This window comes from Urocampus carinirostris, chromosome 12 (genome assembly GCF_059441175.1).
Source record: "Urocampus carinirostris isolate Australia breed hairy pipefish chromosome 12, RoL_Ucar_1.0, whole genome shotgun sequence".
Lineage (NCBI taxonomy): Eukaryota > Metazoa > Chordata > Actinopteri > Syngnathiformes > Syngnathidae > Urocampus > Urocampus carinirostris.
In genome coordinates this window covers 41,393,143-41,419,292 of record NC_142360.1, presented here as the reverse complement: position 1 = coordinate 41,419,292, position 26,150 = coordinate 41,393,143, and the positions used below count along the sequence as shown (strand labels likewise).

Here is a 26,150-nt window from a genome sequence, read left to right as displayed (position 1 = left end):
TCTTACTTCCGGTTTTCAAAGCCAAAGCGAAAACTCATCGATTGCGGTCTTATTTCCTTTACTTGTTAGCCATACCATTTGAACGTCGTTGTTTGATCGTTCGTTTATTTATTTATAGTTTCCTAGTGGTGGTTCTTTTATCTGTTGTCCAGTGAGACCTTGAGAATGCTAAAAATAGCCTCGGAATAAAATGGTTTAACATAATAGTTCAAGTTTCGTTTCAAATAGGTCACGCCAATCACCCCCGGACATCCGGGTATTTGTGACGTCGCCAGACCGCAGAGGGCGCCATTTTGAATTCTTTCAAATACGTAGTAGCTTCAAGGTGTTGACACTTTCATTAAATAGAAGAAACATTCCCCGTGTACGAGTTGCCATATACTATATACAAAATGTAAGCCTTTTCCTGACCTTGAAAACACCATATTGAAATTTAAGGATTTTAGGTACCTGTACAAACGCATTTCTTCACAGGTTCTAATCAGTTTCTTCTCCGGCAAAAAAACGAGCCGTCTGACTTGGGAGACATTTTTTAATAGGTGGAAAAGGAGGCGAGCGCGACGCGAGACGAGAAGACGAGATCGGGTCTCGGCCCTCTACTTGTGGCCCTTGGAGGTCTTGAAGGAGACCTGGAGGACCTTGTCCCCGAGACGGTATCCGTTGAGATTGTGAATGGCCATGCTGGCCTCCTCGTAGTTGCTCATGGTGACGAATCCGAAGCCTTTGCACTTGTTGCTGTTGAAGTCGCGGATGACTTTCACGTTGCTGACGGCTCCGAAGGGCCCGAAGAGTTGCCACAGCATGGACTCGTCTGCCTCCTGGCTCAGGTTGTAAATGAAGATGCACCAGCCGGCGGCCCCCGCGGCAGGGGACCCGCCGCTTCCGCCCATGTGATCCACGCTCATGGGCGAAAACCTGAGGGGGACGGCAAACGTAGGCGGCCGTGAGCTGCGTTGCAAAGAACCGCTCGCGTTGATAACGTGCGAAGAAAAACTGCACAATCTTCACTAGAAAGTCTCGGTTGCACGTCCGCCTATTACTCTGGTCTCGTCCTATGAGGGCAGCACCGGTTCGGTCTGTGCTATCAACCCAATCTAATCGAGGTTGCCGTGTGGCATAGTGCGATTGTGTCATTGCAAAACACTGCGTTATTGATAGATAGAAACCATAACAAGACTCCCCAGAAGGAGGCGCTGTTTAACCCCTTAAGAATCCTGTCAAATTCACCAAAAATGCCCAACGTCGATTGAATGCTGTTCATGAACCCTTTGGAGAATATGGAGCCTTTTGATCTCTTTTGAAGACTAAAACGCTCTACGTTTGGTCCCAAACTGGAATAACTACTAACATTGAGTAAATTGAGTTGGAACACACTGAAATAGAAGCTTTTTACTCTGGCCTGAACTTATTTAGGCAATTACATGCTTGCAGATGGGGGTATCTTAGCTGGGCCTAACCTGGTCCCAGGTCAAATTGGATCACAATCTGAAAAACGAAACATTAGTATTTCACACCATTTTCTAAGAGTATGTCTAGGCGTTTTCATTCGGAGACTCCAAAAGAACCGGCGACGCGTCTTTGCTTCCCAACGGTCTGACGGCCCTGTCACCGGTATTAACCCTTGAATGCAGAAGTAGGGTCTCAAAGGACCTCATGGCTTGTTGCTCTTCAAAATCTTTAAAGATTAAAAAAAGTTGGAATATTGTCCTATTCCAGGTATTACTCATAAAACACAATACCATTTTCCCTCACTAATTCTAAACTCGTAGGTCATGCATCCCAGGGTTAAGTTCACACAAAAATAAGCAAACTTGGCAGAGAAAATACACCTTCCTTTTAAAGACAAAATCGCATCGAAACTGCAAGAGGTCTGAAAAATCACAATTAGTTTTTTTCCCCAAAATCGTGCAGTCCTAGTACCAAATAACTTTACGCAATAAGATCCTCCGGCCACTTTGTTTTTATCGATATCACTGTTCTATACTCTGTAGAAGGACCGTAGGTGTCCTGAACGGCACTTCTATAAAAAGGTATTATCATTCGAATTCTGGGCTTCATACCTGAACCTCTGCGCCTGGTGGTGCATCGGCCCGGCGAAGCGTCGCGGCTGTCCTTGGTACATCTGCGCCATGAGCTGCGTGTTCCTGGCCTGGTTGGGATTGGCGGCAAACTTGACTGTGATGGCCTCCGAAGCGCCGGGGGGCGTGTGCCCGTTCAGCTCCTTGATGGCTTCCTCCGCCTCGGAACGTTTGTCGTAACGGATGAAGGCCACGCCCCTCGACAGGCCTGCGGAAGCGAAATGCTAAATGGTCTGCATTTCTATAGCGCTTTTCAAGTCAATGAAAACCTACCAAAGTGCTTTACAATGTGCTTCACACTTTACCCATTCACAAACACTCACCCACCAATAGGGAGTCAGCCATGCAAGGCGCCTACCTGCTTATAGGGGGCATTAGGGATTCAGTGTCTTGCCCAAGGACACTATTCTAAAGGGTTTGGCGTAGCTTATCAGTAAGTATTAAGCCTCTGGAAATGATGTAAGATAAACCACCATTAGAGGGTTGGAGTGGCTTTGATCAGATCTTTTTCCAAACATGAAGGAAGCCCCCACTTCCTAGTCTTGCTTCCTGTATCCAGTGATAGAAGTGTGTAGCTGGCACCGTATGGCAAGTTTCGCCATAACGAAGCAGTGTGGCGAAGGCCGCCATAAGTCATTGATAGATTGGTACCGTTTATTTTGTAGGGCTGCATAGATGAGTCGACATAGACGAAAACGGATAATAAAAGCGTCCGACAATGAATTCCATTGTCGGCTATCGTCGCCAGACATGTTTTTGCAGGAGTGAGGCATTTCTCGATGAATATACTCTGCTGAGAGTCTCTCCTGCGCAATAGTCATTTGTCTCAAGCGCTAACATACCGAAAAAGAATGGCATCAAGTACCAAAACTTTTAAAGTTTGGGAGCTTTATAGCCTGAATACAGCTAATGTGAAGACTACTTGCACTTTGCACAGTTAAACCAAAGAAAGAAAAAGAGAGTCTGACCCCCCTCAGTACGAGTCGAGAAATATTCGAGACAATATAATTTCGATGACATACATTGTCCATTTTCTACTCGGATATCTGACTAAGAAAGCATGAGCGTTATGCCAGACTGTCCCTGACAAACAGATTTGCGATGAAATGCATGCGGTCCAAGGAACAAACCTCGGTTGTTAAATTCATTTCATTTCAAACTTGAGAATCGTCAAGTGATTTTGTCACCGGCTTTGCAATCGACCACTTTATGTACTTCACAAAATGCATTTACTGTTCTACTCCTGCCAATGAGCCTGTTCTTGGTTCATAGAAAATGTGAACATGAATTTGCCTGTCCGTAAATGGTTGAATACGGACTGAACACTGTTCCATGATTGGTTATCAGATATGGCATTTTGATTTAATTTTCATCTGAAGCCGCAGAATGTTTAGTAAGATGTATTTTTTTTTTTGTACCCATTTTTATAGAGCTTACGATCATTTGGCAGATAATCAAATCGAATTTACAAGTTTATAAGAAAAATAAACTATGATCCCACTTGGACCAGTCTCCGAGCATTACCGGTAACATTTTTGCCTATTTATCCTGACATTCTTTTATTTTTCACGCTCAAGTCTTCATGACGCGTTTCTTCTGGAGTGCCGCATCTAGTCTCCTCGCAAACAAAGTTCACTACGTTGGTACCGATGGATCAACGTGTTTGAAAGGAATGAGACTGCCCGAAAATATAGTATAAATGAATATACGACAACAGAGTACAGGGCAACTGATTTTTGGGCAGGCCAATTATCAGCATCGATATCGGTATGGCCAATTTTATCCAGTCGATGAGGCCATTATTAAGTCTCATACACCTGAGACTCTCTCTTGCTCCTCCTCTATCCTCACCTAATATAATTAAGTAAGCCTAATTTTATTTCCTGGACTGATGAAAAATGAGTCATTTTAATTGTGCTGAAATTCAAATTAATTTGCCCATCCCGCCAATTTTTATCATTTTGAATATCGGCTCCAAATATCAGTTACCATCCTTGAAAAAACCCAACGAGAGAGAGAGTGACGGGTCCGTTTGAGGAGACAGGACGGGACGAGACCGGGCTGGGAATACCTGAGGCCTGGTCCACCAGCACGCGGGAATTGATGATGTGTCCGAAGGGAGCGAACATGTCCTCCAGGTCAGGCTGGGCGACGTTGCGCGGCAGGCCAGAGATGTACAAGTTGGCGTCTTTGATGGTGTCCGAGCTGGGACGCGCGTACGACACCTGCGGCGAAACGTCGACGGCGTCAAAAAGACCGGGCCGCCGCTCTCCGCGAGCAAAACAAATGCACCCGAGGTCACGTGACACCAAACGGAAGCTTCAAACATCTTTGTCCGACCAAATCAAAAGACATTAAGTTCAAATCAAAGAAATGGCTTTAAGAGAAAATCAAATCAAAGTCGGGTACAGTAACGGTAGAAAAGACAATTTTGTCGGTAAGAAATCAAAGAACAAAAAGAACAACGATGCCGAGTACCTCGTGGATGCTTTGCGTAAGAGCGCCCCCTACGAGTGGAAGTGGAACTTTACCTTGATGGTTTTAGACTGAAGCCTCAGGCCGTTGAGGGAACTGATTGCCCTCTCGGCATCACTAGCGTTAACAAAGTTAACAAAGCCGTACCCTAAACTGTTGCCTAGAAACACAAAGCAAAAAACAAAACAAAAACAACAACAAAATGACAAGAGGTCAACAAAAGTGCATGGAACTCCTTCGGCCTATTGCCAAATTCAGACCACGGGTGGGCGGGGCCAGTTCGAGCGTAGGAAACACACTTTTCAAAGAGGACTGAACCATTGCACGATAAATCTCTTTCGGCCCCTCCTCTCTCTATTAGATGCCGCGAGAATAAGTAGGGCGGAATCAAAAAACAATCAAATAAAATGAAAAAACTGGTGGCCAGAAATATTGTCTCACAGAGAAATAGTGAGTTGATTCATTTTTGTCTCTTTAAATGTGACAAAACATGTCTAATGACAGAAATAATGTCTTGGAAAACATTTGAAAATTAGTTTGATCCAGGTAGATGGGAAATTCTTTAAAAAATATATATTTTAACAACTTTCCCTTTTTTTTCCCATATCTGAGAAATTATTAAGTAATAATAATGGCCTAGATTTAAACAGTTCCACTGAGGCCGCAGATGGAACCTCAGAGAGCCAAACAGAGAACATTCTCAAACCGGGGATTTCTTCTTGGCTCTAGGGATGGCGAGAAGACGTAGGTGTTTTCCGAGCGAAAGTATATTCAACGGCTTACGAATGAAGCTGTCAACCAGACGTTCTGCCATCACCTACATTTCATGTTAATGATGTGGTGCAATAGTAGTCTGGAGAGCCCTTTAAACGTCTTGTGATTAAGGGTGTCACCAATAAACATGGCTCGACTTGGCATCAGGACAACAGATCCTTACCAATACTACAGAAGACATTCTTCAAAATATAAAAATGAGGTAGGGTCATGTCTGTATACTAGGGCTTTTTGTGGATATTCCTCTTTCTCCATTTCTGTTTTGTATGATAAGTTCAAATTGAATATGATCTTTGGATAAAGATGTCGCAAAAGAGTATCTTAGATATTGCAGGTGTCTCGCATACATTTCTATGTATTTTTGTTTATTGTAAAGTTATTTGAAAAACACTTGTTTTATAACATATCATATGCAGTGCACTATTTCTCGACTGGTCCAAAACTTTAATATTTAAGTAAAGAGGAAATTTAAAATGTGTTTTTTAAAAATCCGATTCACCAATTATTGAAATAATCTTTATTTGCAGCCTTAGTGTATAAAGTAATACCTAACTAACAGGGTTTACTTTTTACAGATTTGCATTGGCCATTGTGTTCTGCTTCCTAATTGGCTAAACAGTGTCCCCTCACTTTAACTAGAATAGAATAGAATTTACTTTTATTGTCATTCTTTGTAACCATGCACACAGAACGAAATATCGATACTCCTGACCCGTGCAGTTAAACTGTAGCGAACCGATGCAGCCGCAGCCAAACAGGGTGCCGCCATTTTAGACCCAACTGCTGTGTTGGGAGTCATTAGGTGAGCAAACCCCCCAATTCCAACCCTTAATGCCGAGCACCAAGCAGGGAGGCAACGAGTACCAATGTTGTAAGTCTTAGGTATGACTCGGCCGAGGCTTGAACCAGCGACCTCCCAGTCTCGGAGCTAGGCTACCGAGCTGGTGTATAAAAACTATTACTATAACTATTTGACAATACAGTAGTAATTTGTAAATAAAGTGTATATATATATATATATATATATATATATATATATTAGTTAAACCAATGTTTGAGCTCGTAAAAGGGTTTTTTCTTTGCTTTGTATTGAATTGTTCAATACGTGTTATAAAAATAAAGGGTTTCACTTCACATTTTGCCTATCACGGGTTCTTTTTGGAAAGCAACCCAGTGATGCATGAGGGAATACTGTACAACAGAATCCATACTTAAAATGGAAAAATATGGGTAAGGTAGTGTCTGTTAATACATGTACTACAGGTTGTATCAACCGAGTGGCATCAGTACAAAGAAAAGTGCTTCCAATTGAGATACGATAATGCTCATCAATTCGAAATTTGAATCATAACAACCCCTTTTGCTCTTACATCAGCATCTTCTCATTCAAAATTTCAATGGTTAAGTCCCCGTCACATGGAACTGGCCCTTCAACATCATCAAGTTTAGCTTTCAAAATAAACATTGAAAAAACATTCATCTCCCCTCGACCCCCACCCATCAAAATAATGACAACAGTGGTCAGCATGTAAGGAAAACAATGGCCGCCCGTATAACATTTCAATGGGAAATAGAAACACCTAAACTAAGAAATAAATGAACCCAAATTAGTATATATAAAAAAAGATGGACAGAATTGGAAAATCCAAAATAAAAGACATAAAATTGCAACTTTGGATGTCGAGCCAAACATTTGAGTGGGAAGGCCACGCTCGTTGTCGGTTGGCTCGGTGAGGTTCCTGCATTATCGCGTTTCCACCAGCCAACGATGAAAGGAAGGCAAAATCTCCCCAGCCGCCTTAAGGCGACTGGACAACTCTCTTGGGAATTTTGCAGATTGAGAGGTCGGCCGGAGGTGCTTAAGGTTCCCTTCTTCATCTGCATGTCATTGATTTGCCACGACAAGATCAACACAATGGGCTTAATTAACATACCGTATTTTCACGACCATGAGGTTCACATAAAAGTCTCCGATTTTCTTGAAATTCTGCAACGCGCCCTATCGTGCAGTACGCCCTGCGTGTGATGTAAAGCGACAGACTGGGTGAGGTGTGGGCGAGTGTATAAGGTTCCCACTGCGGAGCTTATTGCTCAATTCAGATTTTTGGATGAAATCCCATGTTTTTGTGAAATTGTTCGCATTTCCAACCAAATGTGTATTGTATGCCATCCCCTCCCCTGTGACTTCTACGCACCTCCAGTGTGATTTCTAGAAGTGTCCCGCATGCGCAGCGCAGAAGAAGACAAAAGCCATCACAGGCAAAGCGGCCATTTTTTGCGGAAGTACTCATGGATATTGTGCTACCGGCGGCTGAACAGAGTTGCCCCCTAAAATATGAATTAACTCCAAACGTTCACCTTCCCTTCTGTGTTTTCGTCCGCCATGGCGTGTTCATTTCTATGCTATGGGAAGAATATGGAATGCGAGCAGCCGCGAAAGAATTGAAGACTTAATAAATCAATGTTTCACAAGTCGAGGAAGCTGGAAAACCAACTCCGACAAGTTTTTGTACATGTGTTTTACTTTGCAATCCATACTTAATCAAACCACATCCAAACTAGTTTCGATCCAGCTGTATTTTTAAATACGCGCACTCGTATGCTTATCTTTGTTGTTTTAAGGCGGCCGCAGCAGCAGAGGGCACCAGCGCCCTTATATTGCCGTGCGCATGAGATTGTGTTAAATACAGAAATAGAAGCAGCTTCGTAGACTGCGCCTTTTAACACTGTGCACCCTTTGCTCGTGAAAATACGGTAAACGGTTGGCTGAACAGATGTAGCGCCAATGGATTTGTGGAAAAAAAAAAAAGAATTTTAATGACTTATAAGTAAACTACTGCAAAAGTGCTAAAAAAAAAAAGGCCAAATTGAGAAAGGAAAAATGGCTTCCAGGACAAGACAATGAATGTGTGGAGTGTAACAAGACTTTCCAAAGGATTTGAATGGCCATTTGCAAGTTTGCAGTCTAGACTAAAAAACAACCACTCTTCATTTAGGTTTTAATAAGTGGTCAAATTCAAACCGGGAGTGGGCGTTTTGGCAGGGTTGGACCACGAAAGTAGCTCTCGAGCAAATGTGTCAAACTCAATGCTCGCGGGCCAAATGTGGCCCACGAGAGCTTCAATTTCTGAGCCTCTAAAAATGAACAGGTCAAAAGAGTGCTTTGACAAAAACTACATTTCTGACTCTGATTTTCGCAGTGACAGTTCAGCGTCACTACGCCACAGTATATCCTATCTATGAGTGGAATTGAAAAATAAATGATCCGAAAATGTCAGAGAAGATTGTTTTTTGTTACACAGTGATTTTATGTGACTATTATTGTTATTAATAATAGTATTCTTGGTATCCAAATAATGTGAGTTGAAGCATTATACATTCAATATGTCAAGCAAATAATCAAGCTTGTTATGATAATAACGATTATTTTTGTTATTATTATTATTATCATCATTATCAACCATGTATATTAGTATGATTATTGTTTAATGTTGTTATTACAATGAGGTCCATAAATATTGGTGATGATGGTGAAAACCAAACAAAAACTAAATGAATGAGGATACAATCACATACAGATATAAATCTTAATAACAAAACAAAACAGACACTTGGTTAGGGCAGACAAGTGGGAGCTTTGATGCTGGAGGCATCTGGCTCAAGCGCCCATGTCTTGTCTTTTGAATGCACAGATCAGGACACTTAGCAATGGGTGGCCCTGCTGCCTGGGGGAGGACCCCCTATAGCAGCAGGTCAGCAGGTTACCTTGTATGATGGACAACACATACCATGATCACCCATGAGAATTAGTGTTGTTAGAATAAATTCTCTTATTAAAAGCAATGGTGATGATGATGACCATGAAAATAGTGATGGTGATGATAATGAGGATGATGGAGTGACTGTACATCTACAGAACCAATGTAAATATGTATGTTCATGAGGTTTTAGTTACATGCACGTACACAAGAGACAATTATTGAGGAGGTCTGGGGATGAGGTTAAATCAGCATAGCCTTCTTCCTATTCCTTTTCAGACATGTATGTTAACATTGTTTTTGTGACTTGTTTGGTTTACATCACGTTCTGAATAAAGTTTCAAAGGGCAAAAAAGAAAAATGTTGTGGTTTGGTCATTTTAGGTCTCTGTAGTTTGTTTTTCTTTTTAGCACTCTTTTTCAGTTGCACGGCACAATAATGCAACATCTAGTAATGAAATAATAGACAATGTCCTTTTGATGTAAGGGCAGGCCAGGCAGATTTTGGACTCAGTTATCACTTATTGGTTTATTTTCACAATCATTCTTGATACTTCTTATATTTAGACATTATCTTGTGTAGCATTTTTCTAGGATATTGGAGAACAGTGGATCTTTTTTAATCAGGCGTTTTCTTGGTGAAAACCAAATCTGGCCCAACCTCATCCAGACAATATCTCCCGCAGGCCTCGAATCAACTGAGTTTAAGACCCCTTACTTAATGTGAAGGAATCATTACATTTATTTTACGTACCAATTATATTGAGTTACATTTCTAAGATACATCAGGCCCTTTGAAGACAGCCATTACGGTGATGTGGCCCTCGGTGAAAATGAGTTTGACACCTTGGCTCTGGAGTATGCAAGAGCTGTCAATAATCTGCGGCAGGTGCCGGCAAAAATAGGAGAAAAGCCCGGTCCTCGGGCGTCCTTCTTTTTACCCGGTTTGCCCTACGGCTGGCAAGGAGGAAGCACCTTCGGCAGGTTTTCTCGCAGGACGATAAACCGCCTGGCAAGTTCTCCACAAGGAGGAGCGCCGACACCGGCACATTTCAACGGGAACCCCCCCTCGCACACGTCAAGTTTACAGCGAAAATGTCGGGGCGCGAGCCGGCGGCGAATGCCAACGTACCGGCCACTTTGTCGCGAATGAGCTTGGCCGACTCCACCTCGCCCACGCTGCTGAAGAGGTTGCGCAGCTCGTCCTGGTTCATGCTTTGCGGCAGGTAGTTGACGATCAGGTTGGTTTTGGAGTTGTCGGTTTCGCCCGCGTTCTCGCTGTATCCGTTATCGAACATTTCCTGCGGAGTGCCGGCCGTGCGTTAGCAGAGTTTCCCGTACCGTATAAAAACACTGGCGGGCCGCCAGGATCTCACACTGTTTTTGTATAATAATATTTTTTGTCCTCGCACTCACTTTTGCTTAATTGTTTAATGAGTGTATTTTTCCGCTGAGCGGATGTCGGAGGGGCTGCGGCGGGGGGATGCCACAACAGCACATTGAAAGCAGGAACAGTTAAAGAGAGAATGCAATACGGGGGACAAAAAGTAAAAGCAGGAAAATGATCCTTAATTGGACTCATTTTAATTAAAGCAATAGCCGAAACCAATGTGCATAGTTTATCCCTGACAGAAGAATCTGAATTAGTCCCCCAAAGCTAAATGTCAAAAATACAGTAGATTAGTTATAATTTTGTTTTTGTTATACACATCTTAATTTATATTTTGGCACGTTTTTCAGGGGTTCAGGGTTGTTTCAGTCAACATTAGTAAGAAGTGAAATTGTAAATATAAGTTGTTTCAAAGTTTTTTTATTACAAAACACGAGAGTTAATATTTCTAATTTTTATTTTGTTGTGTAGTGTGTTTCGGGGATTCTGTGTTGCTTGACTTTAAAGTTGCTTGGTATAAAAAAGCTTAAATGAGCTAAAATTTTACTAGAGAGAAAACAGAAGCTATTATAATATAGTACTATAGTGTATTTTGGTGGATCAGTTATAAAGCAACAACAAATCTGAAGAGCCGTTTGGAGGTTTAGCTGAAAGCGCTGCTTCTCTAGAAAGAATCAGAATCCCCATCACTAATAGGATGCGCTTTACAAACACATACCTTTTGCGAACGTATACGTTTTTTTATGGTTTTTGATTATTTCAAATAGTGTACGCTGTATAACAATTTTTCTATGTGGAAAAAAATAGAACTGGTTTTTTGTTTGTGACCCCCTCTAGACCTTTCACCCACCGGGGTCTCGCATCATTCTACGGGAAACACCGCCTTAGGGGTGGCACTTTCGCCGAGGGCTACGCCACAAAGCGCAACCAACGTCACCTTTGTTGCGTCGGCCTCTTCACCTTCCCGTTCTTCTTTCTGGGACGCTTGCACCTCGCACACCTGGAACGCAGCCCAGCATCAGAAACAGAGATCAGCCGATATGACTTTTTCGGGGACGATACAGATTATTAGTATTGAGAGGAGGTCGATGACTGATATTTGGAGCCGGTATTCATTTGCTGTAAAAGCTTAAAAAGAAGACATTTTTAATAATGCAATGAGAAAAAAAAATTGTTATGAATACACAGAAAAAAAAAAATCGCTCTTTGCAACTTTTTACAGTAAATAAATTACAATTTGAAAACAACTAACATGACTTATCTTTCACTTCAACCAAAAACTAACAGTGAAGAAAGTCAACCTTTGCGGCAACTTGCATAAAAAGTATCTCAATAAATAAATAAAAATGTCAAAACAAACAAGAAGATTTAAATGAACTTAAAACAAAAAGTGCTTCAAAATTTCAACAGGACTGGCAAATTAAAATATGTGGCGGCAATCGTCTCTTAGAGCCAGAATGACAAACAAATGTTATGATAAGAGCTAATATTTAGTCCCCACCTGAACATGCCTCTCTAAAACAACTACAATGTTTACACTATCTCTTAATCACAAACACAGGCAAGTCAAGACAAGTCAGCTCTCTCAAATTCCCAGAAATTGGGGCCGATAATCGGCCGACCTCAAATCAGAAATGACCCAGCCCGAGCAAGACCAAAGGCATCCGACTCACCTTCAAGTAGCGAACGTGTCCTCGTCTCAACGCCATGTGATTTGACGACCGCCGGGTCGAGAATCGGTCAGTCCGTTCGTCCCTGTTACAAAGTTGCAGAATTCATTCGAAATTTGAAGCATAAGTCGTCGAAAAGGACGGCATTCGCTTGGGTTAAAAAATTTTTTTTAAAACAGGACAGAAAAGCTGTTCACCCACGTAAAAAGACTCAAATCTCAACTCTTGACAAGATCATGGAAACTTAAGATTAGCGGTATCGAGCAATACCTAACTGATACCAACACTGAGCAATAATCCTACACCAATTTCCCTTTTTACAGGGTAAGATTCTTGTCAAATGGATGGAACTCTGTATTGGTGGTATTGTAGAAGTAAATACAGAGAATTATTACTTTAAAAAGCTTTATTAGTGAATAAATCCTACCCCTTCAAAGAAAACCCAGAAGTTTTTTCAATCCACTAAAAGGAGGATATCTTAGCAAAAAACATGTACTTGATTTGCATGATAAAACTCAAAACAATATAGCCTGTTTGGGTCAGCAACCTTTTGGAAGAAGAGATGTTTTTTGTTACTGATTATTACCAAGGGCAGTTTGACATGCATTTTTGTAATACAGAGTTAGATACTTTATTCATCCCCGTAGGGACATTCTCCCTTCCAGCAGTATCCTTGTGTTGAAAAATAAAATCATAAAGATTTGGAATACAGAAATACCCAATGTAACGTGTTGATATGCAGAATTTAAATGGTGCTACATAAAATACACACTGTAATAAAAATAGGGTAATATGCAAACGTGGGGGTGGGGTTTCATGTGGGCTTTTACTCTCCCGGGTGGAGTTAAAGAGCCTCATAGCATGAGGAAGAAATGATGATGGAACAAGACAGTGACAGCAGTCTGTCGCTGAAGCTGCTCTTCTGTCTGGAGATGATGCTGTGTAGTGGATGTAATGAATTGTTATCCTGTATTTACAATGTTATCACCAGGTTGTAATTATGAGAAGTAGGGTTACTATAAACTCCGTCAATACAAAATCATACCAACGGGCACCACATTGGAGACCCCTGTTCTAAGTAAGGATTGACCAATAGGAGTTTTTCATGGCCGAAACTAATTGTTAGTATTAAGAGGAGGCCGATAATCGATATTTATGGTCGATATTTGCTGTATATGTTTAAAAATTAGCGCAAGAAATTTTTAATCAGAAAATGATCCAAAGAATATTTTTCATGAATTCTAATAAAACTTTCATAGCGCTCTAAAACATTTTTGAGTAAATAAAATGGAAATTCAACACAACTCACATGACTAATAAGAGTAGTATTCCTTTGTAGTTTTTACACAAAATGTTTGAAGTGTGTCTTATTTAGCAAAGCGTTGATTGTCAGACTTTAAATTCAATTCAAAAATGTGTTTACATGAGGAAATCCAATAAAGCAGTCTCTTTCCACGGACAGACTGAGGAGATCATTTCTCCCTCATGCCATAAGGCTCTTTAACTCCACCCGGGGGAGAAAAAGCCCACATTAAACCCCACCTATTACCCTATTTTTATTAGTGTGTATTTTTCGTAACACTATTCAAATGCTCTTTATTAACACGCTTTATTTGGTATTTTTGTATTCTATATCTTTTATCTTATTTTTTAACACAAGAATGATGGCAACCGGAGCCTCCATTTTGTCTTTCCTGCTTTTCGATAGAGGCACGAGTGTTACTTAGACGGCGACAACAAGCTCGCAAGGCACAAGCTCAAAAAACATCCGCGCAAACACATTTCACTCCAGACATTTGACATTTTAACGCGATGAAGACTGGGAGCTAAATGCTAGTGTTAGCCACGAACGTTAGCCGCTAACGTTAGCCTCAATGCTAACAAAGAGCCCGATGGCGGGAAGAGGCAGCGACCAAATTCGTACCTGTAGCGACGAAAGGATGACGAAGCAAAATGTATTCACCGCTTGAGAATAAAGTAGTAGGCTTGAATTTACAGACGCCCTGTGGAAGGCGTACACAAATAAAGTGACAAAATGAAGATGGTTGCGAGGGGGGGAAATGGCCAAGGTTTTCCTTACGGTCTGCGTGTAACGCTGCAGTCTTTCTTCTTCGCTTGATTTGGGGAATCGACTATTGGAATCATAGCGCCCCCCTCGGCAGGGAGTGTTAGTCATTTGGATCAACCATTTTCCAAAATAAAACAAATGGTCTAGCTGTAAGACACAAGTGTTAAGGAGGTCAAAAGCCGGTAGAGTGAAATAAACATAAACTTCTTCCTGTTTCATTTTCGGACATGTCACGTTAACATTGAGATAAAAGAATGGATGTCACTCAACTTCTTGCGCCTTAACTCTGAAAAGACCAAAATTCTAGTTATCCATCTAAACGCCGTGACTTGTTCTCACAACACTGCTCCGAACATTAAAAAATGTAATATCATCCGGAGTGATTCAGTCAAAAATTTGGGTGACACAATATTTAATAGAACATAATTTTTCCATTGCTAAAATTCGCCCTATGCTGTCTCAGTCGGATGCGGGGATTATAATTCATCCTGTCTCGATGAATGCCCCACTCTCCCGTCTCCCGAAGTCCAAAATCAAGAGCCTTCAGCCGGTACAAAATGCTGCAGCCAGGCTTTTAACTAAGACAAGAAAGTCTGATCACATTACGCCGATTTTAGCTAATCTGCATTGGCTCCTTGTTAGCTTAAGATGGGATTTGAAGGTTCTGTTGGTAGTATACCAAACCATGCATGGACTCATATCTTTCAGATTGAATTTCGCCCTATGTTCCGGCCCGGAGCCTTCACTCTGAAAATTCCGGTCTACCTGTGATCCCAAGAGCCAAGAAGAAATCCGACAGTGTTTTCCATTGGGTGCCTTGGAATGCTCTTCCCCCTGAGATCCGATCTGCAACTTCAGTGGAAATATTTCAATCTAAGCTTAAAACACACTTCTACTCTATAGCATATGAATAACCTAGATTTTACGTTGATAATATGTGTGTATTGTTTGCCCTCATGTAGGTTTTAGATCAGGGGATGCTGTCATAATAGTCTGTAGTTTGCAATTGTCTTTGCTCTGCGCAGCCCTTTGAGACTCTTTGTGATTAAGGGCCAAACAAATAAACTTGACTTGACTTGACAAGGGAACCCAGTTTCAGATGGAGTTCTAAAATAACAACTTGTTTTGTACTAATTACAATGTTGTTACTATGTATTTATAAGGTTAATTATTAGAAGTAGTCAGAGGAAAGAGAGAAAGAAAGAGAAAAGGGAGGTAGAGAAAGAAGGAAACAAAGTCAGATTGAAAGAAAAAGAGAGAGCAAAAATAGAAAGAAAATAGAAAGAGGGAGGGATAGATACAGAAAAGAGAGAAAGAGAAAGAAAGAGACAAAAGAGAGCAAATGAAAGAGATAGAGAAATAGAAAGAGAAAAAAGAGTGCAAATGAGAGAGAGAGAGAAAGAGAGAGAGTGCGTTCCCTATGAGCCGTCTCCCGATTGGCAGGGAGCTGGCTCCCGTCCTTCATTTCCAAGAGCCGACTCGTAGAGCCGCGTCGTTCGCGAAAGTCACATCACTGAGACGCATGTACGCAAGATGGCGGCCCCGTTGGAAGTGCTGGTGAGCAGCGACGCTAGCTCTCAACTATGGAACGTCTCTGTTTTCGACCCGCACAGCGGCTCCAGCCTGCTATCGTACCGCGGCGGCAACAGCTCGCCACGGACGCTCTGTCTGCTCAACGGACAATATCTTTTATCCGCGCAGCTCGCCAAAAACTTCATCAACGTCTGGGAGATCCACAGAAAGGTAGCTAGCTAGCTAGCCCACCGCGCATGCGCGGTGGCTCTTTGTTGATGTCCCCGGAGCTTTTCGCTTCATATAAGATTTTCTTTTTCTAAACCTGCGGATAAACTCCCAAACGCTACATTGAAAATAAATCATAAAATTGGCCACAAGTCCAGAAGACCCCGGGATACATCGTCCCCGCCTCAAGATCAACCTTCCTCCCAAGCTCAGAAGCTTCGCTCGAAACTAGGGTTGCAACAACTCATTGATCAAATGGATGAGTAATAGCATTAGCAACTCATCAGATCATCGATTGGTTGCATCGCGTGATTTACGAGCCGCCATGCACGTCCAATCAATGCAAATAAGAGTGCATACTGAGAGTTGTGGTACCAATTTGTTCCGCTGAGGGTGTCAAGACCATTTTTTTAAAAACGTTTTTAAATGTTTTTTATTGAACATTCTGTCACTCTTAACAAAATAAGCATGAAAGTTCCAACTTTATGTTTGTCTCTATCACCGTGAATCAAAGTGAAATATTTTCAATGGAACTGGCAATGCGGTAGAAGTACAGACACAAAAGTGAATAAAATAAAGTAAAAAGCGAAATGATAATAATTGCATGTGTTGGGAATTAATGATCATAATGTGACGTTTACCAAATTGTTGGAATGAGTTATCTGACTCCATGAACCAAACACGACCTACATTCACCCAACAATTTATGCGCGCTCGTTTCTTGAGAGAAAAATGAGCAGGGAGCTCTGACATTTCCACATGGGGGCACATTTATTTTCCCTCAACAGAAGAACTAAGTGAACTCGGGAGACGGCCAAAGTGATGTTGGAGTCTGTGTGAAGCCTTCTTCCGAAGTCCTTTAGCTTTCTCTTATTGGCCCACGTCTCCCTGCAAGACGGTGTCTCGGCCCCTCCCGCGGGCGTGCCGAGGAATCGTTTGGGCCCATTGTTCTCACAACACAACGCCTTGATGTCTGGCTTCTCAAAACAAGGCCTGCTGTCCTCGTCAGAGTCCCGTTATCCAATTTCCTTAGACAAAATATGATGCATTTGGAACAGCCTGCCCTGACCTTGTACATTAAACTCAAGCCCACTCAGTGAAAATCTTCATTGCATTATGAGTCAATCGTATAAAATCCTTTACATGTTTCTCTAAACAATGGGCATATTCCTAAGCATATCACAGATCATTTTCATATTGAGATTGCTTGTCATATTCAAAGATTTACCGTATTTTCCACACTATAAGGCGCACCTAAAAGCCTTTATTTTTTTCAAAAGCTGACCATGCGCCTTATAACACAGTGCGCCTTATTTATGGATCAATATTAACTAACTTGCAGCCGCCGACTCGATTTTCCCTCGAACGCCAAGTAGTACGCGGTGTATGCTGGGATTTATTTACCGGCGTTTCATTGGCTAACCAATGTGTCAATCATCAGTTGAATCGATCACTATTGGCTAAAGTTATTCGAAGGTCAAGGGGCGGATCCTTTTTATCATTTACAGGCTGGCATTGGCTTGAACGGCAAAACAAAGCCTGCAATTGGCCGAAAAAGATGAATGCGTATAGCACGTGGCTGACGGCATAGAGAAAGCATTTTTTTCTATTCTGTATTTGTAAATATTTTATTCTCCTGGATTTACTACCCTCACGGATATAAGAGGACATTAGCTGCACATTATTATGAACACAACGACTTTGGTGAGCTACTCCGGGTTTTATATTGTCCCTGTATCTTGTTTCAGACTGAACTCGATGTTTCTGTGATAAGTGGTGCAGATAATGGATGGAATGGAGGGTCTATTTTTAAATTAAACTCAATTCCAAGTGTTTATTGTCATATGCACAGTAAAGTTGCGAGCAAAAAAGAAAATAGAAACTAAGGAATGGTTGGCATTTCTTGAATCCCAAGACTTTAACCTTACGAATGATGGAACGATGCATTTGAGTGACATCTTACGGACACCGCATCCGCACGTGTCTACGACACGTATTTGCTTCTTTGCAAGCTTTGGGAATGTTAAGGGGGTAATCAGTTGGACTGAACCATCTGACTGTTTTGTCCACGTTCCCATTGTAGCGCCTTATAATCCGGTGCGTCTTATGTATGTCAAAAATGGGACCAAAAACTATTTTTTCGGGGTGCGCCCTATAACCCGGTGCGCCTTATAGTGCGGAAAATACGGTAACAAAAAAAAATTGTGAAAAATATAAAAAGTAAGTTTAGATTTTTGATTAAAAAAATGTGTGGATAAAAAAATTGCTACACAAAAGATGAAATGTCCCTCTTTGTTTGAATAAAATACTAGGGATCGGGATCAGTGGTCGGCAAGAGAGAAAAATGAACTTGCCTTATTTTAGCTCATGCCGAATTATATACCGGTGTACGCGCCCAAACATTAGCCTTGAAAGTGCTTTAAAAGGTGTTTGAATTCGGCCACAAAAAAGGTGACCGAACCCTGCATTCATCAGCTGTGGGTCTTACTCGAGGTAGAAGCAAAAACATGACGACCGTGGAAAAGAAGCTTGCGGTGCTGAAAAAAAATGCAAAGAAAGCAAAAGTTGCCATTTTAACCTCGACGTGACCTCGTGGCGCCCGCAGGAGCAGCTCCAGCAGAAGATCGTGTGTCCGGGCGCGGTCACCTGCATCGCCGCTTCGGCCGACGGCGTCTTTTTGGCGGCGGGCGTGGCCGAAGCCATCTACCTTTGGGAGGTGAGTGGCCCCGTTCTTCACTCATCGTTAAAATGGAGCGTTTAAAGCGTGGGTTGACTCGTTGGATCTTCGATTGGTCGTATCGCGGGATATATGAGCCACTAAAATGGAGGCAAATACGAGCGGACGCCATTCTTTTGTGACGCTCAAAATGAATGTGTTGATGTCAGGTTTTCAATGTCAATCTCTTGAATTTCTGTCTCAAGGTAATTAGCTTGTTTTTATATTACTAAATATAAAAACAATGTTTCTTATACACACACACACATAAAGTAACGTTCCAACAATGAGTGTAATTATATCTCTTGTACGTTTATCAATCTTTTATTTTAAAGTCATGTTCTTGTGTGTACTGATTTCTCTGACGCAAAATAAACCACTCTCTCTCTCTGTTTGGACTACATCCAGAACGGACGTCAGTTTTTTTCCGCCACCATCATGTAGAATTAAACTATATACATGTATTTTATCCGTGCAAATATAGCCACTAGTCTTAATAATGATTGACTTTAACAGTTGACAATATTTTAAAAAGTGGAAAAAAAGGCCAAATATAATATAATATATATTATTGGCGGTAGGAAAAGATTATCCTCCATATTTGCAGGCGTCTAGCATTTATTTTGTTTATTGTCAAGTGAATTGACACAGACTTGAATTGTTTTTTTGTTTCACGTTACAGAATATTCCGTTTTTCGTGCACTCGTTTCTATCCGTCCCAAACCTTAATATTTGAATAAAGAGGAGGAAATTGTCTTTGAGAAATCCGATGTATTGATTATGAAATGAATCTGTATGTTTCTCATGGAATTTAGTGAGACCTCGGTGGGCGCAGCGAGCGGCAGTCAGGATCCGGCCCCATAAGGGTTTTCGTCTTAACTGCAAGAAAACACCAAGAGAGGCGCAAGAGAAAAATGAGCTGCGGTTTGAAATAGGACAGCTTGATGTTGACGAAACCTTTCTCTCTTTCCTCTTTCACTCTCTTTGACTCTCTTTCACTCTTATTCTCTCTTTCATTTTATCTATAACTCCTCCTTTCTTTTATTTGCGCTTTGTCACTCTTTCTCTTTTTATTCTTTATCTCTGATCTTTTCTTCCTCTCACTTCTTTTTTTTCTTCCCCTTCTCTCTTTTTCCCTTCTCTATCTTTGTCCCTTCATTTTTCTTTTTCTTTCTCTTTCTCTTCACCCTCTCTTTTCCTCTTTCTTTATATCCTTTTCTTGATCTCTCCTTACTTTCTTTCTTTCTTTTTATCATCTGCTCTTTCTCTTTTTCTCATTCCCTTTTTCCTCATTCTCTTTTTCCTTTTTTTCTTCTCTTTCCCTGCCTTTCTTTTTCCTCTTGCTTTCTCTCTATCTCATCATTCCTCTTTCTGTCTATCTTTTTCACTCTTTTTCCCTCGCTCTCTCTCTTTCTACTTGCGATGACGAACGTGGTAAGATTTTAGTGAGTTCTACAAGATAAGCTCTTATTTGAGAAGTGCGTGCAAGAGTGGGGTCGCCCTTTGCACTGTAAGTAGTCAAAATGAATCCGGAGGCCCCCGCCCTAGGGTACGGGAAAAGGGCAAGGACCCTAACGTTGTCTCCCGTCGGGCAGGTGTCCACGGGCAAGCTCCTGTCGGCGGTCAGCCGGCACTACCAGAACGTCACCTGCCTGCAGTTCACCGACGACGGCAGCCATTTTGTTTCCGGCGGGAAGGACGGGGCGGTCCTGATCTGGGGTCTGGGAAGGTAAGGTCCCGACGGGGTCCGGAAGCCGCCTCGCCCAAAAACTCCGGCTGATCTTGTTCACGGGGGGGCGGGGCTAGCCTCATCCAGGTGGACTCCGGCCACGCCCCCGAGCCCCGCCACGTCCTGTCCCAGCACTCCCTGCCCGTCACGGACCTTCACTGCGGCATGATGGGACCTCAGGCCAGGGTGGCCTCCGCGTCCTTGGACCAAACCGTCAAGGTCAGGTTCCCGTCTTAACCTGTGGGCCCCGAGGCCGCGCTGAGTAGCGAGTCACGCTCTCCTGAGAGGAGAGGCTCTTTCGACTCCAGAGAGAGAGAGAGAGAGAGAGAGAGAGAGAGGGAAAGAGACAGACTGTGAGAGACTGAGACGGCTCTTTTGGCTTCCAGGCGGATTTTCCCTTTTTTTTTTTTTTTTTTTGTTCTTTTGGATGTCGTTGTCAAACATGCGGCCGGCGGGCCGTATCAAGCCCGCTAAGGGTCTTAAGCTGGCCCGCCAGACGAGATGAGAAAAGCGAGCTGCATTTGAAGTCATGTTCTTTCTGTCTCGTCCTCTCCTTTTTTTCTCCTTTTCTCTCTGGTGCCGTCTTTCTCAACTCTGCTCTCTTTTTCTTACTTTCTCCTTTTTCCCCTTTTTTTTTCTTCTTTCTTTTTTAATCGGTCTCCCTTATTTTCTTTCTCATTCATTTTTATTTCTCTTTCTCCGGCCGCCGTGAGATTTTTGTTTTTCCAGCCTGAAATGACTCCCCGCCTTAAATGACTCGACACCCCTGCATTAATCCAGAATTGACCAATTCTTACGTAACGGTATGCATGAAGAAACTTGGTAATTAAAAACAGTATTATTCTATGACATGATCATAGCGTTTATTTTTCACTCTCCGATGAAAAAGAACTTCTGGAAGGGAGCCGGCTCCTGCCGTTCATTTCAAAGAGCCACCTCTTGAGCTGTTCACTTAGGCAACGCATCTCTATCTCGAGGGAAGCTCGCTCCCGATCAGTGGGGAGCCTGCTCCCGTCATTTAATCCAAAGAGCCATTACTGTCATCAATGGCGCATCACTACATCGAAGGGAGCAGGCTCTTAACTGGTGGCATGCTGGCTTCTTTCGTTCACTCCAAAGAGACGGCTCATAGTCATCGTGGTCACCAACTATGCATCGCTTTTTCAGAATACCCTGCTCCTGTTTAATCGGTTGCAGGCCCCAAAAAGATCTTTAAGGGAGCTGGCTCCTTCTGGGTGGGGACACATCACTAAAGGGGGAGCCGGCTCCTGTCCTTCTAAGTCCTGGTTTATTCCTGGACGCTGGCTATTTCAGCTGAAAATGAAAATCTCCATTCTGATCCCTGTATATATATCCGATTGGCAGTTGTGGGAGGTGTCTTCGGGCGAGCTCCTCCTCTCGGTACTCTTCGACACAGAGGTCATGGCGGTGACCCTCGACCCCTGCGAACACTTCCTCTTTTGCGGCGGCGGCGACGGCAACATCTTCCAGGTGTCCCTGGTCAATCAGGTCAGTGAGGGGGCGGGGCTTCGTCGTCGGCCAATCACCGAGTGACGCCCTCTTCTCTCCGCAGAACGCCGCCGATAAATCCTTAGCGTGCGACGTGGACGCCAAGCGGACCTTTAAGGGCCACAGGTGAGTCGGAGAGTCGAGGTGGCTGAGGACCTCCGAAGCGCTCTACGATGTACTTCACACTTTCACGTTTGCACATGGATAGTTTCGGAGCAGGCGTATTGCCTCGCCCCAGAAACAAACAGCGTTCTCGTTCGTCTAAGAGACAATCGGCTTTCTTATACCCTCCGGAGCAGAAACATCACCTCAGCCATATCACGCGTTGTTTTTCTCTTACTGGGCGCATACTTCCCAGAATTGACCTATCTCAGCCGATACCGTTTTACAATCGTCCACATGTTTCTCATCAAAAGTCGCCGTGACCCAGCCAAGTTCCCGTCAGCTTTGCTGTTTCAAACCAAGCCGAGTATTATCGCTGCGCTGACATTTAAACTCGGGAGAAACAAGCCTGGAGTTTCCTGTCCAAACAAATGTGTCCTCATTATGTCGATAAGCTCTGACTTCATTATTCCGTGACAATAATGGAGTCGTCCGTGCAGTAGTCGGGCTCCGGTGTTTCGCCCGAGGACACAAATGAACTCTGATGAACCGGGAATCAAACGCACGACCGCTTTGGTGCCGAGACGAGCGCTCTACCTCCTGAGCCGCTGCCGCTTGGTACCCCATTCTTTCGTGTGCGTTGGGCCCCGGTTTAACGTGGCCCAATAATATGTGTTATTGTAACGAGGATAATATTATGAACCCAATCGAGTCCGCAACCACGGCCCCTTTGAGGGAGTTTTGGTGGCGAGGTTGTCGTGGCCACAGATGAAGAAGACTAGATAGGACATGCCCCTTTGAGCCGTGTGCTTACTGCGGGCAGAAGCTAGCGGGGGTCAAGTCTAATGCAGAATGTTCCGGTACATTCGGAGGATGGGTCTCCAAAGGTGGCGGGGGTGCCCCCAGACCTGTTCTGGCAACAAATCTTGATTATTTTGTAGCAATTAAGAGAATGGATGAAACAAATCTAGAATTCATCTTTTGATTGATTGATTGATTGGACAGGAAATACAACAAACTCAATTCCAATCGATGGGTGTTAAAAAGCCAATGAGCAAAAAATGTTCTGTTTTTAGCTAGCTAGCTTCCTAGCTTTGAAGCTAGCTTTTTGGCTATTTAGCAAGCTATCTAGCTAACATTTGGTCTTTCTGCTAGTCGAGCTGAATTTTGGCCTCTTTTCTAGCTATCTAGCCTTTAGATTTCTGGCTATTTTGTTGTCTTTTTACCATTTTAGCTAGCTATCTTCCACCCTTTTGTTTTTCCTACCCGTTTTTCCTACTATCAAGCTATCTGAATAGCTTTTTACATTTTTTTGCATGCTATCGAGCTAACATTTAATCGTTTGTGCTAGATATTAAGCTTCATTTTGGCCTCTTTTCTAGCGAGCTAGCTTTTGGCTTTCCATCTGGCTATTTCGTTTTAATCTATTAGCTAGCTATTTAGCCCCCTTTTGGTTTTTACCTGTTTTCCTATCTAGCTTGCTATCAAATGACCCTTTTAGCGATATCAACGCCCACGCACGAGTCCCTTTCTGGAAAGTACAAATGTTTTTGCCTCAACATTTTTTCTTTTTTGCAATTTCATCTTCTTGAGCTTCAGTAACTCCAGGTTTTCTCAGCGGCTTACATCATTTGCATGTTTTCTGCCACGCTCACCTTCTTTGATTTATAAATAGATGAATAACTTCCTTTAACTTGTGTTTTTCCGGGTTTTTATGATTAGACTACCGAATGACTATATATGGTTATGTGTGTGTATGAAGGGCTTAGTGTGGGATTTTATTGTCTCGTTGTATGCTAAATGCGTTTATACTGCACTTTTTTTCGCTTTTTACAACTACATTTTCTAGATGTAATTATGCTTATTCATTTATCTTGATGTGCCAAAGTGACACAAGTTTAAAAACAAGTGTATACTCTGCGCCGGTAGATTGGGAGCGTTCTCCCACAAAAGGACATCGAAAAATGGCTGACCCGTTTTTATAGGAAAGGGGTGTCGATGGGCCAAACGGAAACTGAAACTTAAAGGGCAAAGAACGGAACGCACATTTTTATCTTTGTTGAAATGAAAAGCGGCTGGATTTGGAAGGTTGCGTGATAAGATAATCATCGGAAGACCGTCGCTGTGAAAGTACTGATACGAAAGGATACGTGAATAGGATATGTGAATAAATATGATGTGCATTTAGCCACTAAACCAATAATGAGGCTACAGAAGTAATCATGTGATGATTTAATAATAAAGGTAATATGATTGGACAACTCTTGCGATGGTTTGGACATACTTAAATCATCTAACACGGTACACGGCCTTAACCGGGACGTCGTTACGTGACTTATCCACTCTATTGTCAAAATCTGTGTTTGTGGCGCCCCCTGCAGGAAAATGGTGAGCTGCCTGTCGATGTCCATGGACGGAACCCTTTTGGTGTCCGGTTCGCACGACGAGACGCTTCGAATTTGGGACGTGCAGAGCAGGCAATGCGTCCGCTGCCTGGCTCACAAAGGTGAGGCGTGACGGGTCATCGGAGCGGATCCGGGTTCGAGGCCGGCGGAATCGAAGACGGCTACCGGCTAGCGCTAAACCGTTTGAATCCGGCCCGAGAGACGGCGCTGAGAGAAAAATGAGACGTAGTTTCAAACGTGTTGGCTTAAAATTGACAATGCCACGCGCCACTTAGAAAGAAACTGGTTGTTTTTCCTCTCTCTCACGCCGTGGCTGGATCTAGCTTTCTCTGGCTCGCTCTCTCTGCCTCTCTCTGTATGGCTCTCTCTCGCTGTGGCTCTCTTGCTCTTGCTCTCTCGCTCTGGCTCTCTCTCTCTGTATGGCGCGCTTTCTGGCTCTGGCGTTCGCTCTCTCTGGCTGTTTGTCTCTCTCTGTGTATCTCTTTTTCTGTGCCTTTTTTCTCCATTTCTCTCTCTCATTTTGCTCTTTATCTGGCTCATTCTGTCTCCCTCCTTTAGCTTTGCTCCCTTTGTCTCTCCATTTTTCTTTTTCTGTGTCTCAGTCTTTGTCTTTCTCTCGTTGTTTTTCTTTCTTACTTTGTCCCTATCTCTCTGTTTGCATTTTTCTTTTTGTCTCCCTCTTTCTCTCTAGCTCTTTTTGTCTGCCTCTATTCTCCAGCTTTCTCTTACACTCCCCTTCTCTCACTATTTCTGTTTCCCTTTTATTCACTCTCGTTGTCTCTTGTTTCCATCTCTTTTTTTTCTCCTTCCTATTACTTCTCTCTCTCTCTCCATCTTCTTATCTTCGTCCCTTGTCCTCTTTTTAATTCTGTCCTCTCATGCTCGTTCTCTCTCTCTCTCCTTCTCTTTTTTATCTACAGGCCCCCGTGAGTTTGTTTGTTTTTGTCTCCCACGTGGCCCCCAGCCAAGCTCAAACGTGCTCGACGATAAACTCGTCACAAAGCGGGTGCAGAAAATCGGCTTTTTTTCTGTTGTTCTCAGGTCCGGTGACAAACGCGATCTTGACCGTGGCCCCCGCCAACATGTTCCTCCCCGACTCCAGGCCCTCGGTCCCCCTGCCTCGTTTCAGTCGCCACCTGCTGGAGAGTGACGGTACTCCGTCGGGGGAAGTCTGCGTCCGCCTGGGACTGCACCAACAGGTAGGTGGCGCCACCAGGCGCTTTGTGGGCGTGTCCCGCTCGGGCTAAGCGTTGTTTTTTGTTCCGGCCGCCGCCAGGAGGAGGAGCCGGCCTACCTGCAGAAAGCCCGGCGATTGGCTTCCTTGCTGAACAGCGCCACCGACAAGGTGAGTCCGAAACGAGTGCGGCGAGCGCCTCGTCGTCGACCGAAAACGAGTATGGCGAGCGCCTCTTCGCTAACCGACTTGGCTTTCCCTCCCAAGTTGATTTCGGGGGACAGCGGCGAGAACAGCAAAGCCAGGGTGTCGGAGCTGGAGGAAGAAGTGCGAACGCTGAAGAAAATCAACAAAGATTTGTACGACTTCTCCAGTCAGATGCTCACCAAAGCCACCTGAACTCTTCCTACGCTCTCACTTCCTGTTTTTTGTTGAAGACAATAAAGTTTTGCTTAAAAAAGGGAAAACCTCGCTGGCAGCTCTTGTATTTTGTGGGGTCTAAACAAGACCACTGATGTGTGGGAGAGCTATCTAAATTAGCTAACGCCAGAAAGAAATTCAGG

General features: G+C 43.1%; 2 protein-coding genes across 3 annotated transcripts; one reads left to right on the top strand and one right to left on the bottom strand.

The window, feature by feature from the left end:
* Positions 1-514: 514 nt before the first annotated feature.
* LOC148356068 (ELAV-like protein 1-B) lies at positions 515-14,268 on the bottom strand. The gene is made up of 8 exons (XM_088349222.1): positions 14,069-14,268; positions 12,148-12,229; positions 11,412-11,474; positions 10,217-10,385; positions 4,610-4,713; positions 4,150-4,303; positions 2,061-2,286; positions 515-915 (listed from the first exon to the last, which is right to left on the bottom strand). The coding sequence occupies exons 2-8, from the start codon at positions 12,181-12,183 to the stop codon at positions 597-599; spliced, it is 1,071 nt and encodes a 356-aa protein (XP_088205348.1). The 5' UTR covers positions 12,184-12,229; positions 14,069-14,268; the 3' UTR covers positions 515-596.
* A 1,426-nt stretch (positions 14,269-15,694) lies between these two features.
* wdr18 (WD repeat domain 18) lies at positions 15,695-26,054 on the top strand. 2 transcript variants are annotated; one of them, XM_088350366.1, is made up of 10 exons: positions 15,695-15,955; positions 18,558-18,668; positions 20,264-20,397; positions 20,475-20,616; positions 21,763-21,906; positions 21,971-22,032; positions 24,390-24,514; positions 25,455-25,612; positions 25,690-25,758; positions 25,855-26,054. In XM_088350366.1, exons 1-10 carry the CDS (start codon positions 15,746-15,748, stop codon positions 25,984-25,986), a joined length of 1,287 nt encoding a protein of 428 aa, XP_088206492.1. In that variant the 5' UTR covers positions 15,695-15,745; the 3' UTR covers positions 25,987-26,054. The 2 variants fall into 2 exon arrangements, with proteins under 2 accessions (XP_088206492.1, XP_088206491.1); XM_088350365.1 differs by having other exon boundaries at positions 25,690-26,054.
* The last annotated feature ends 96 nt before the right edge of the window (positions 26,055-26,150 follow it).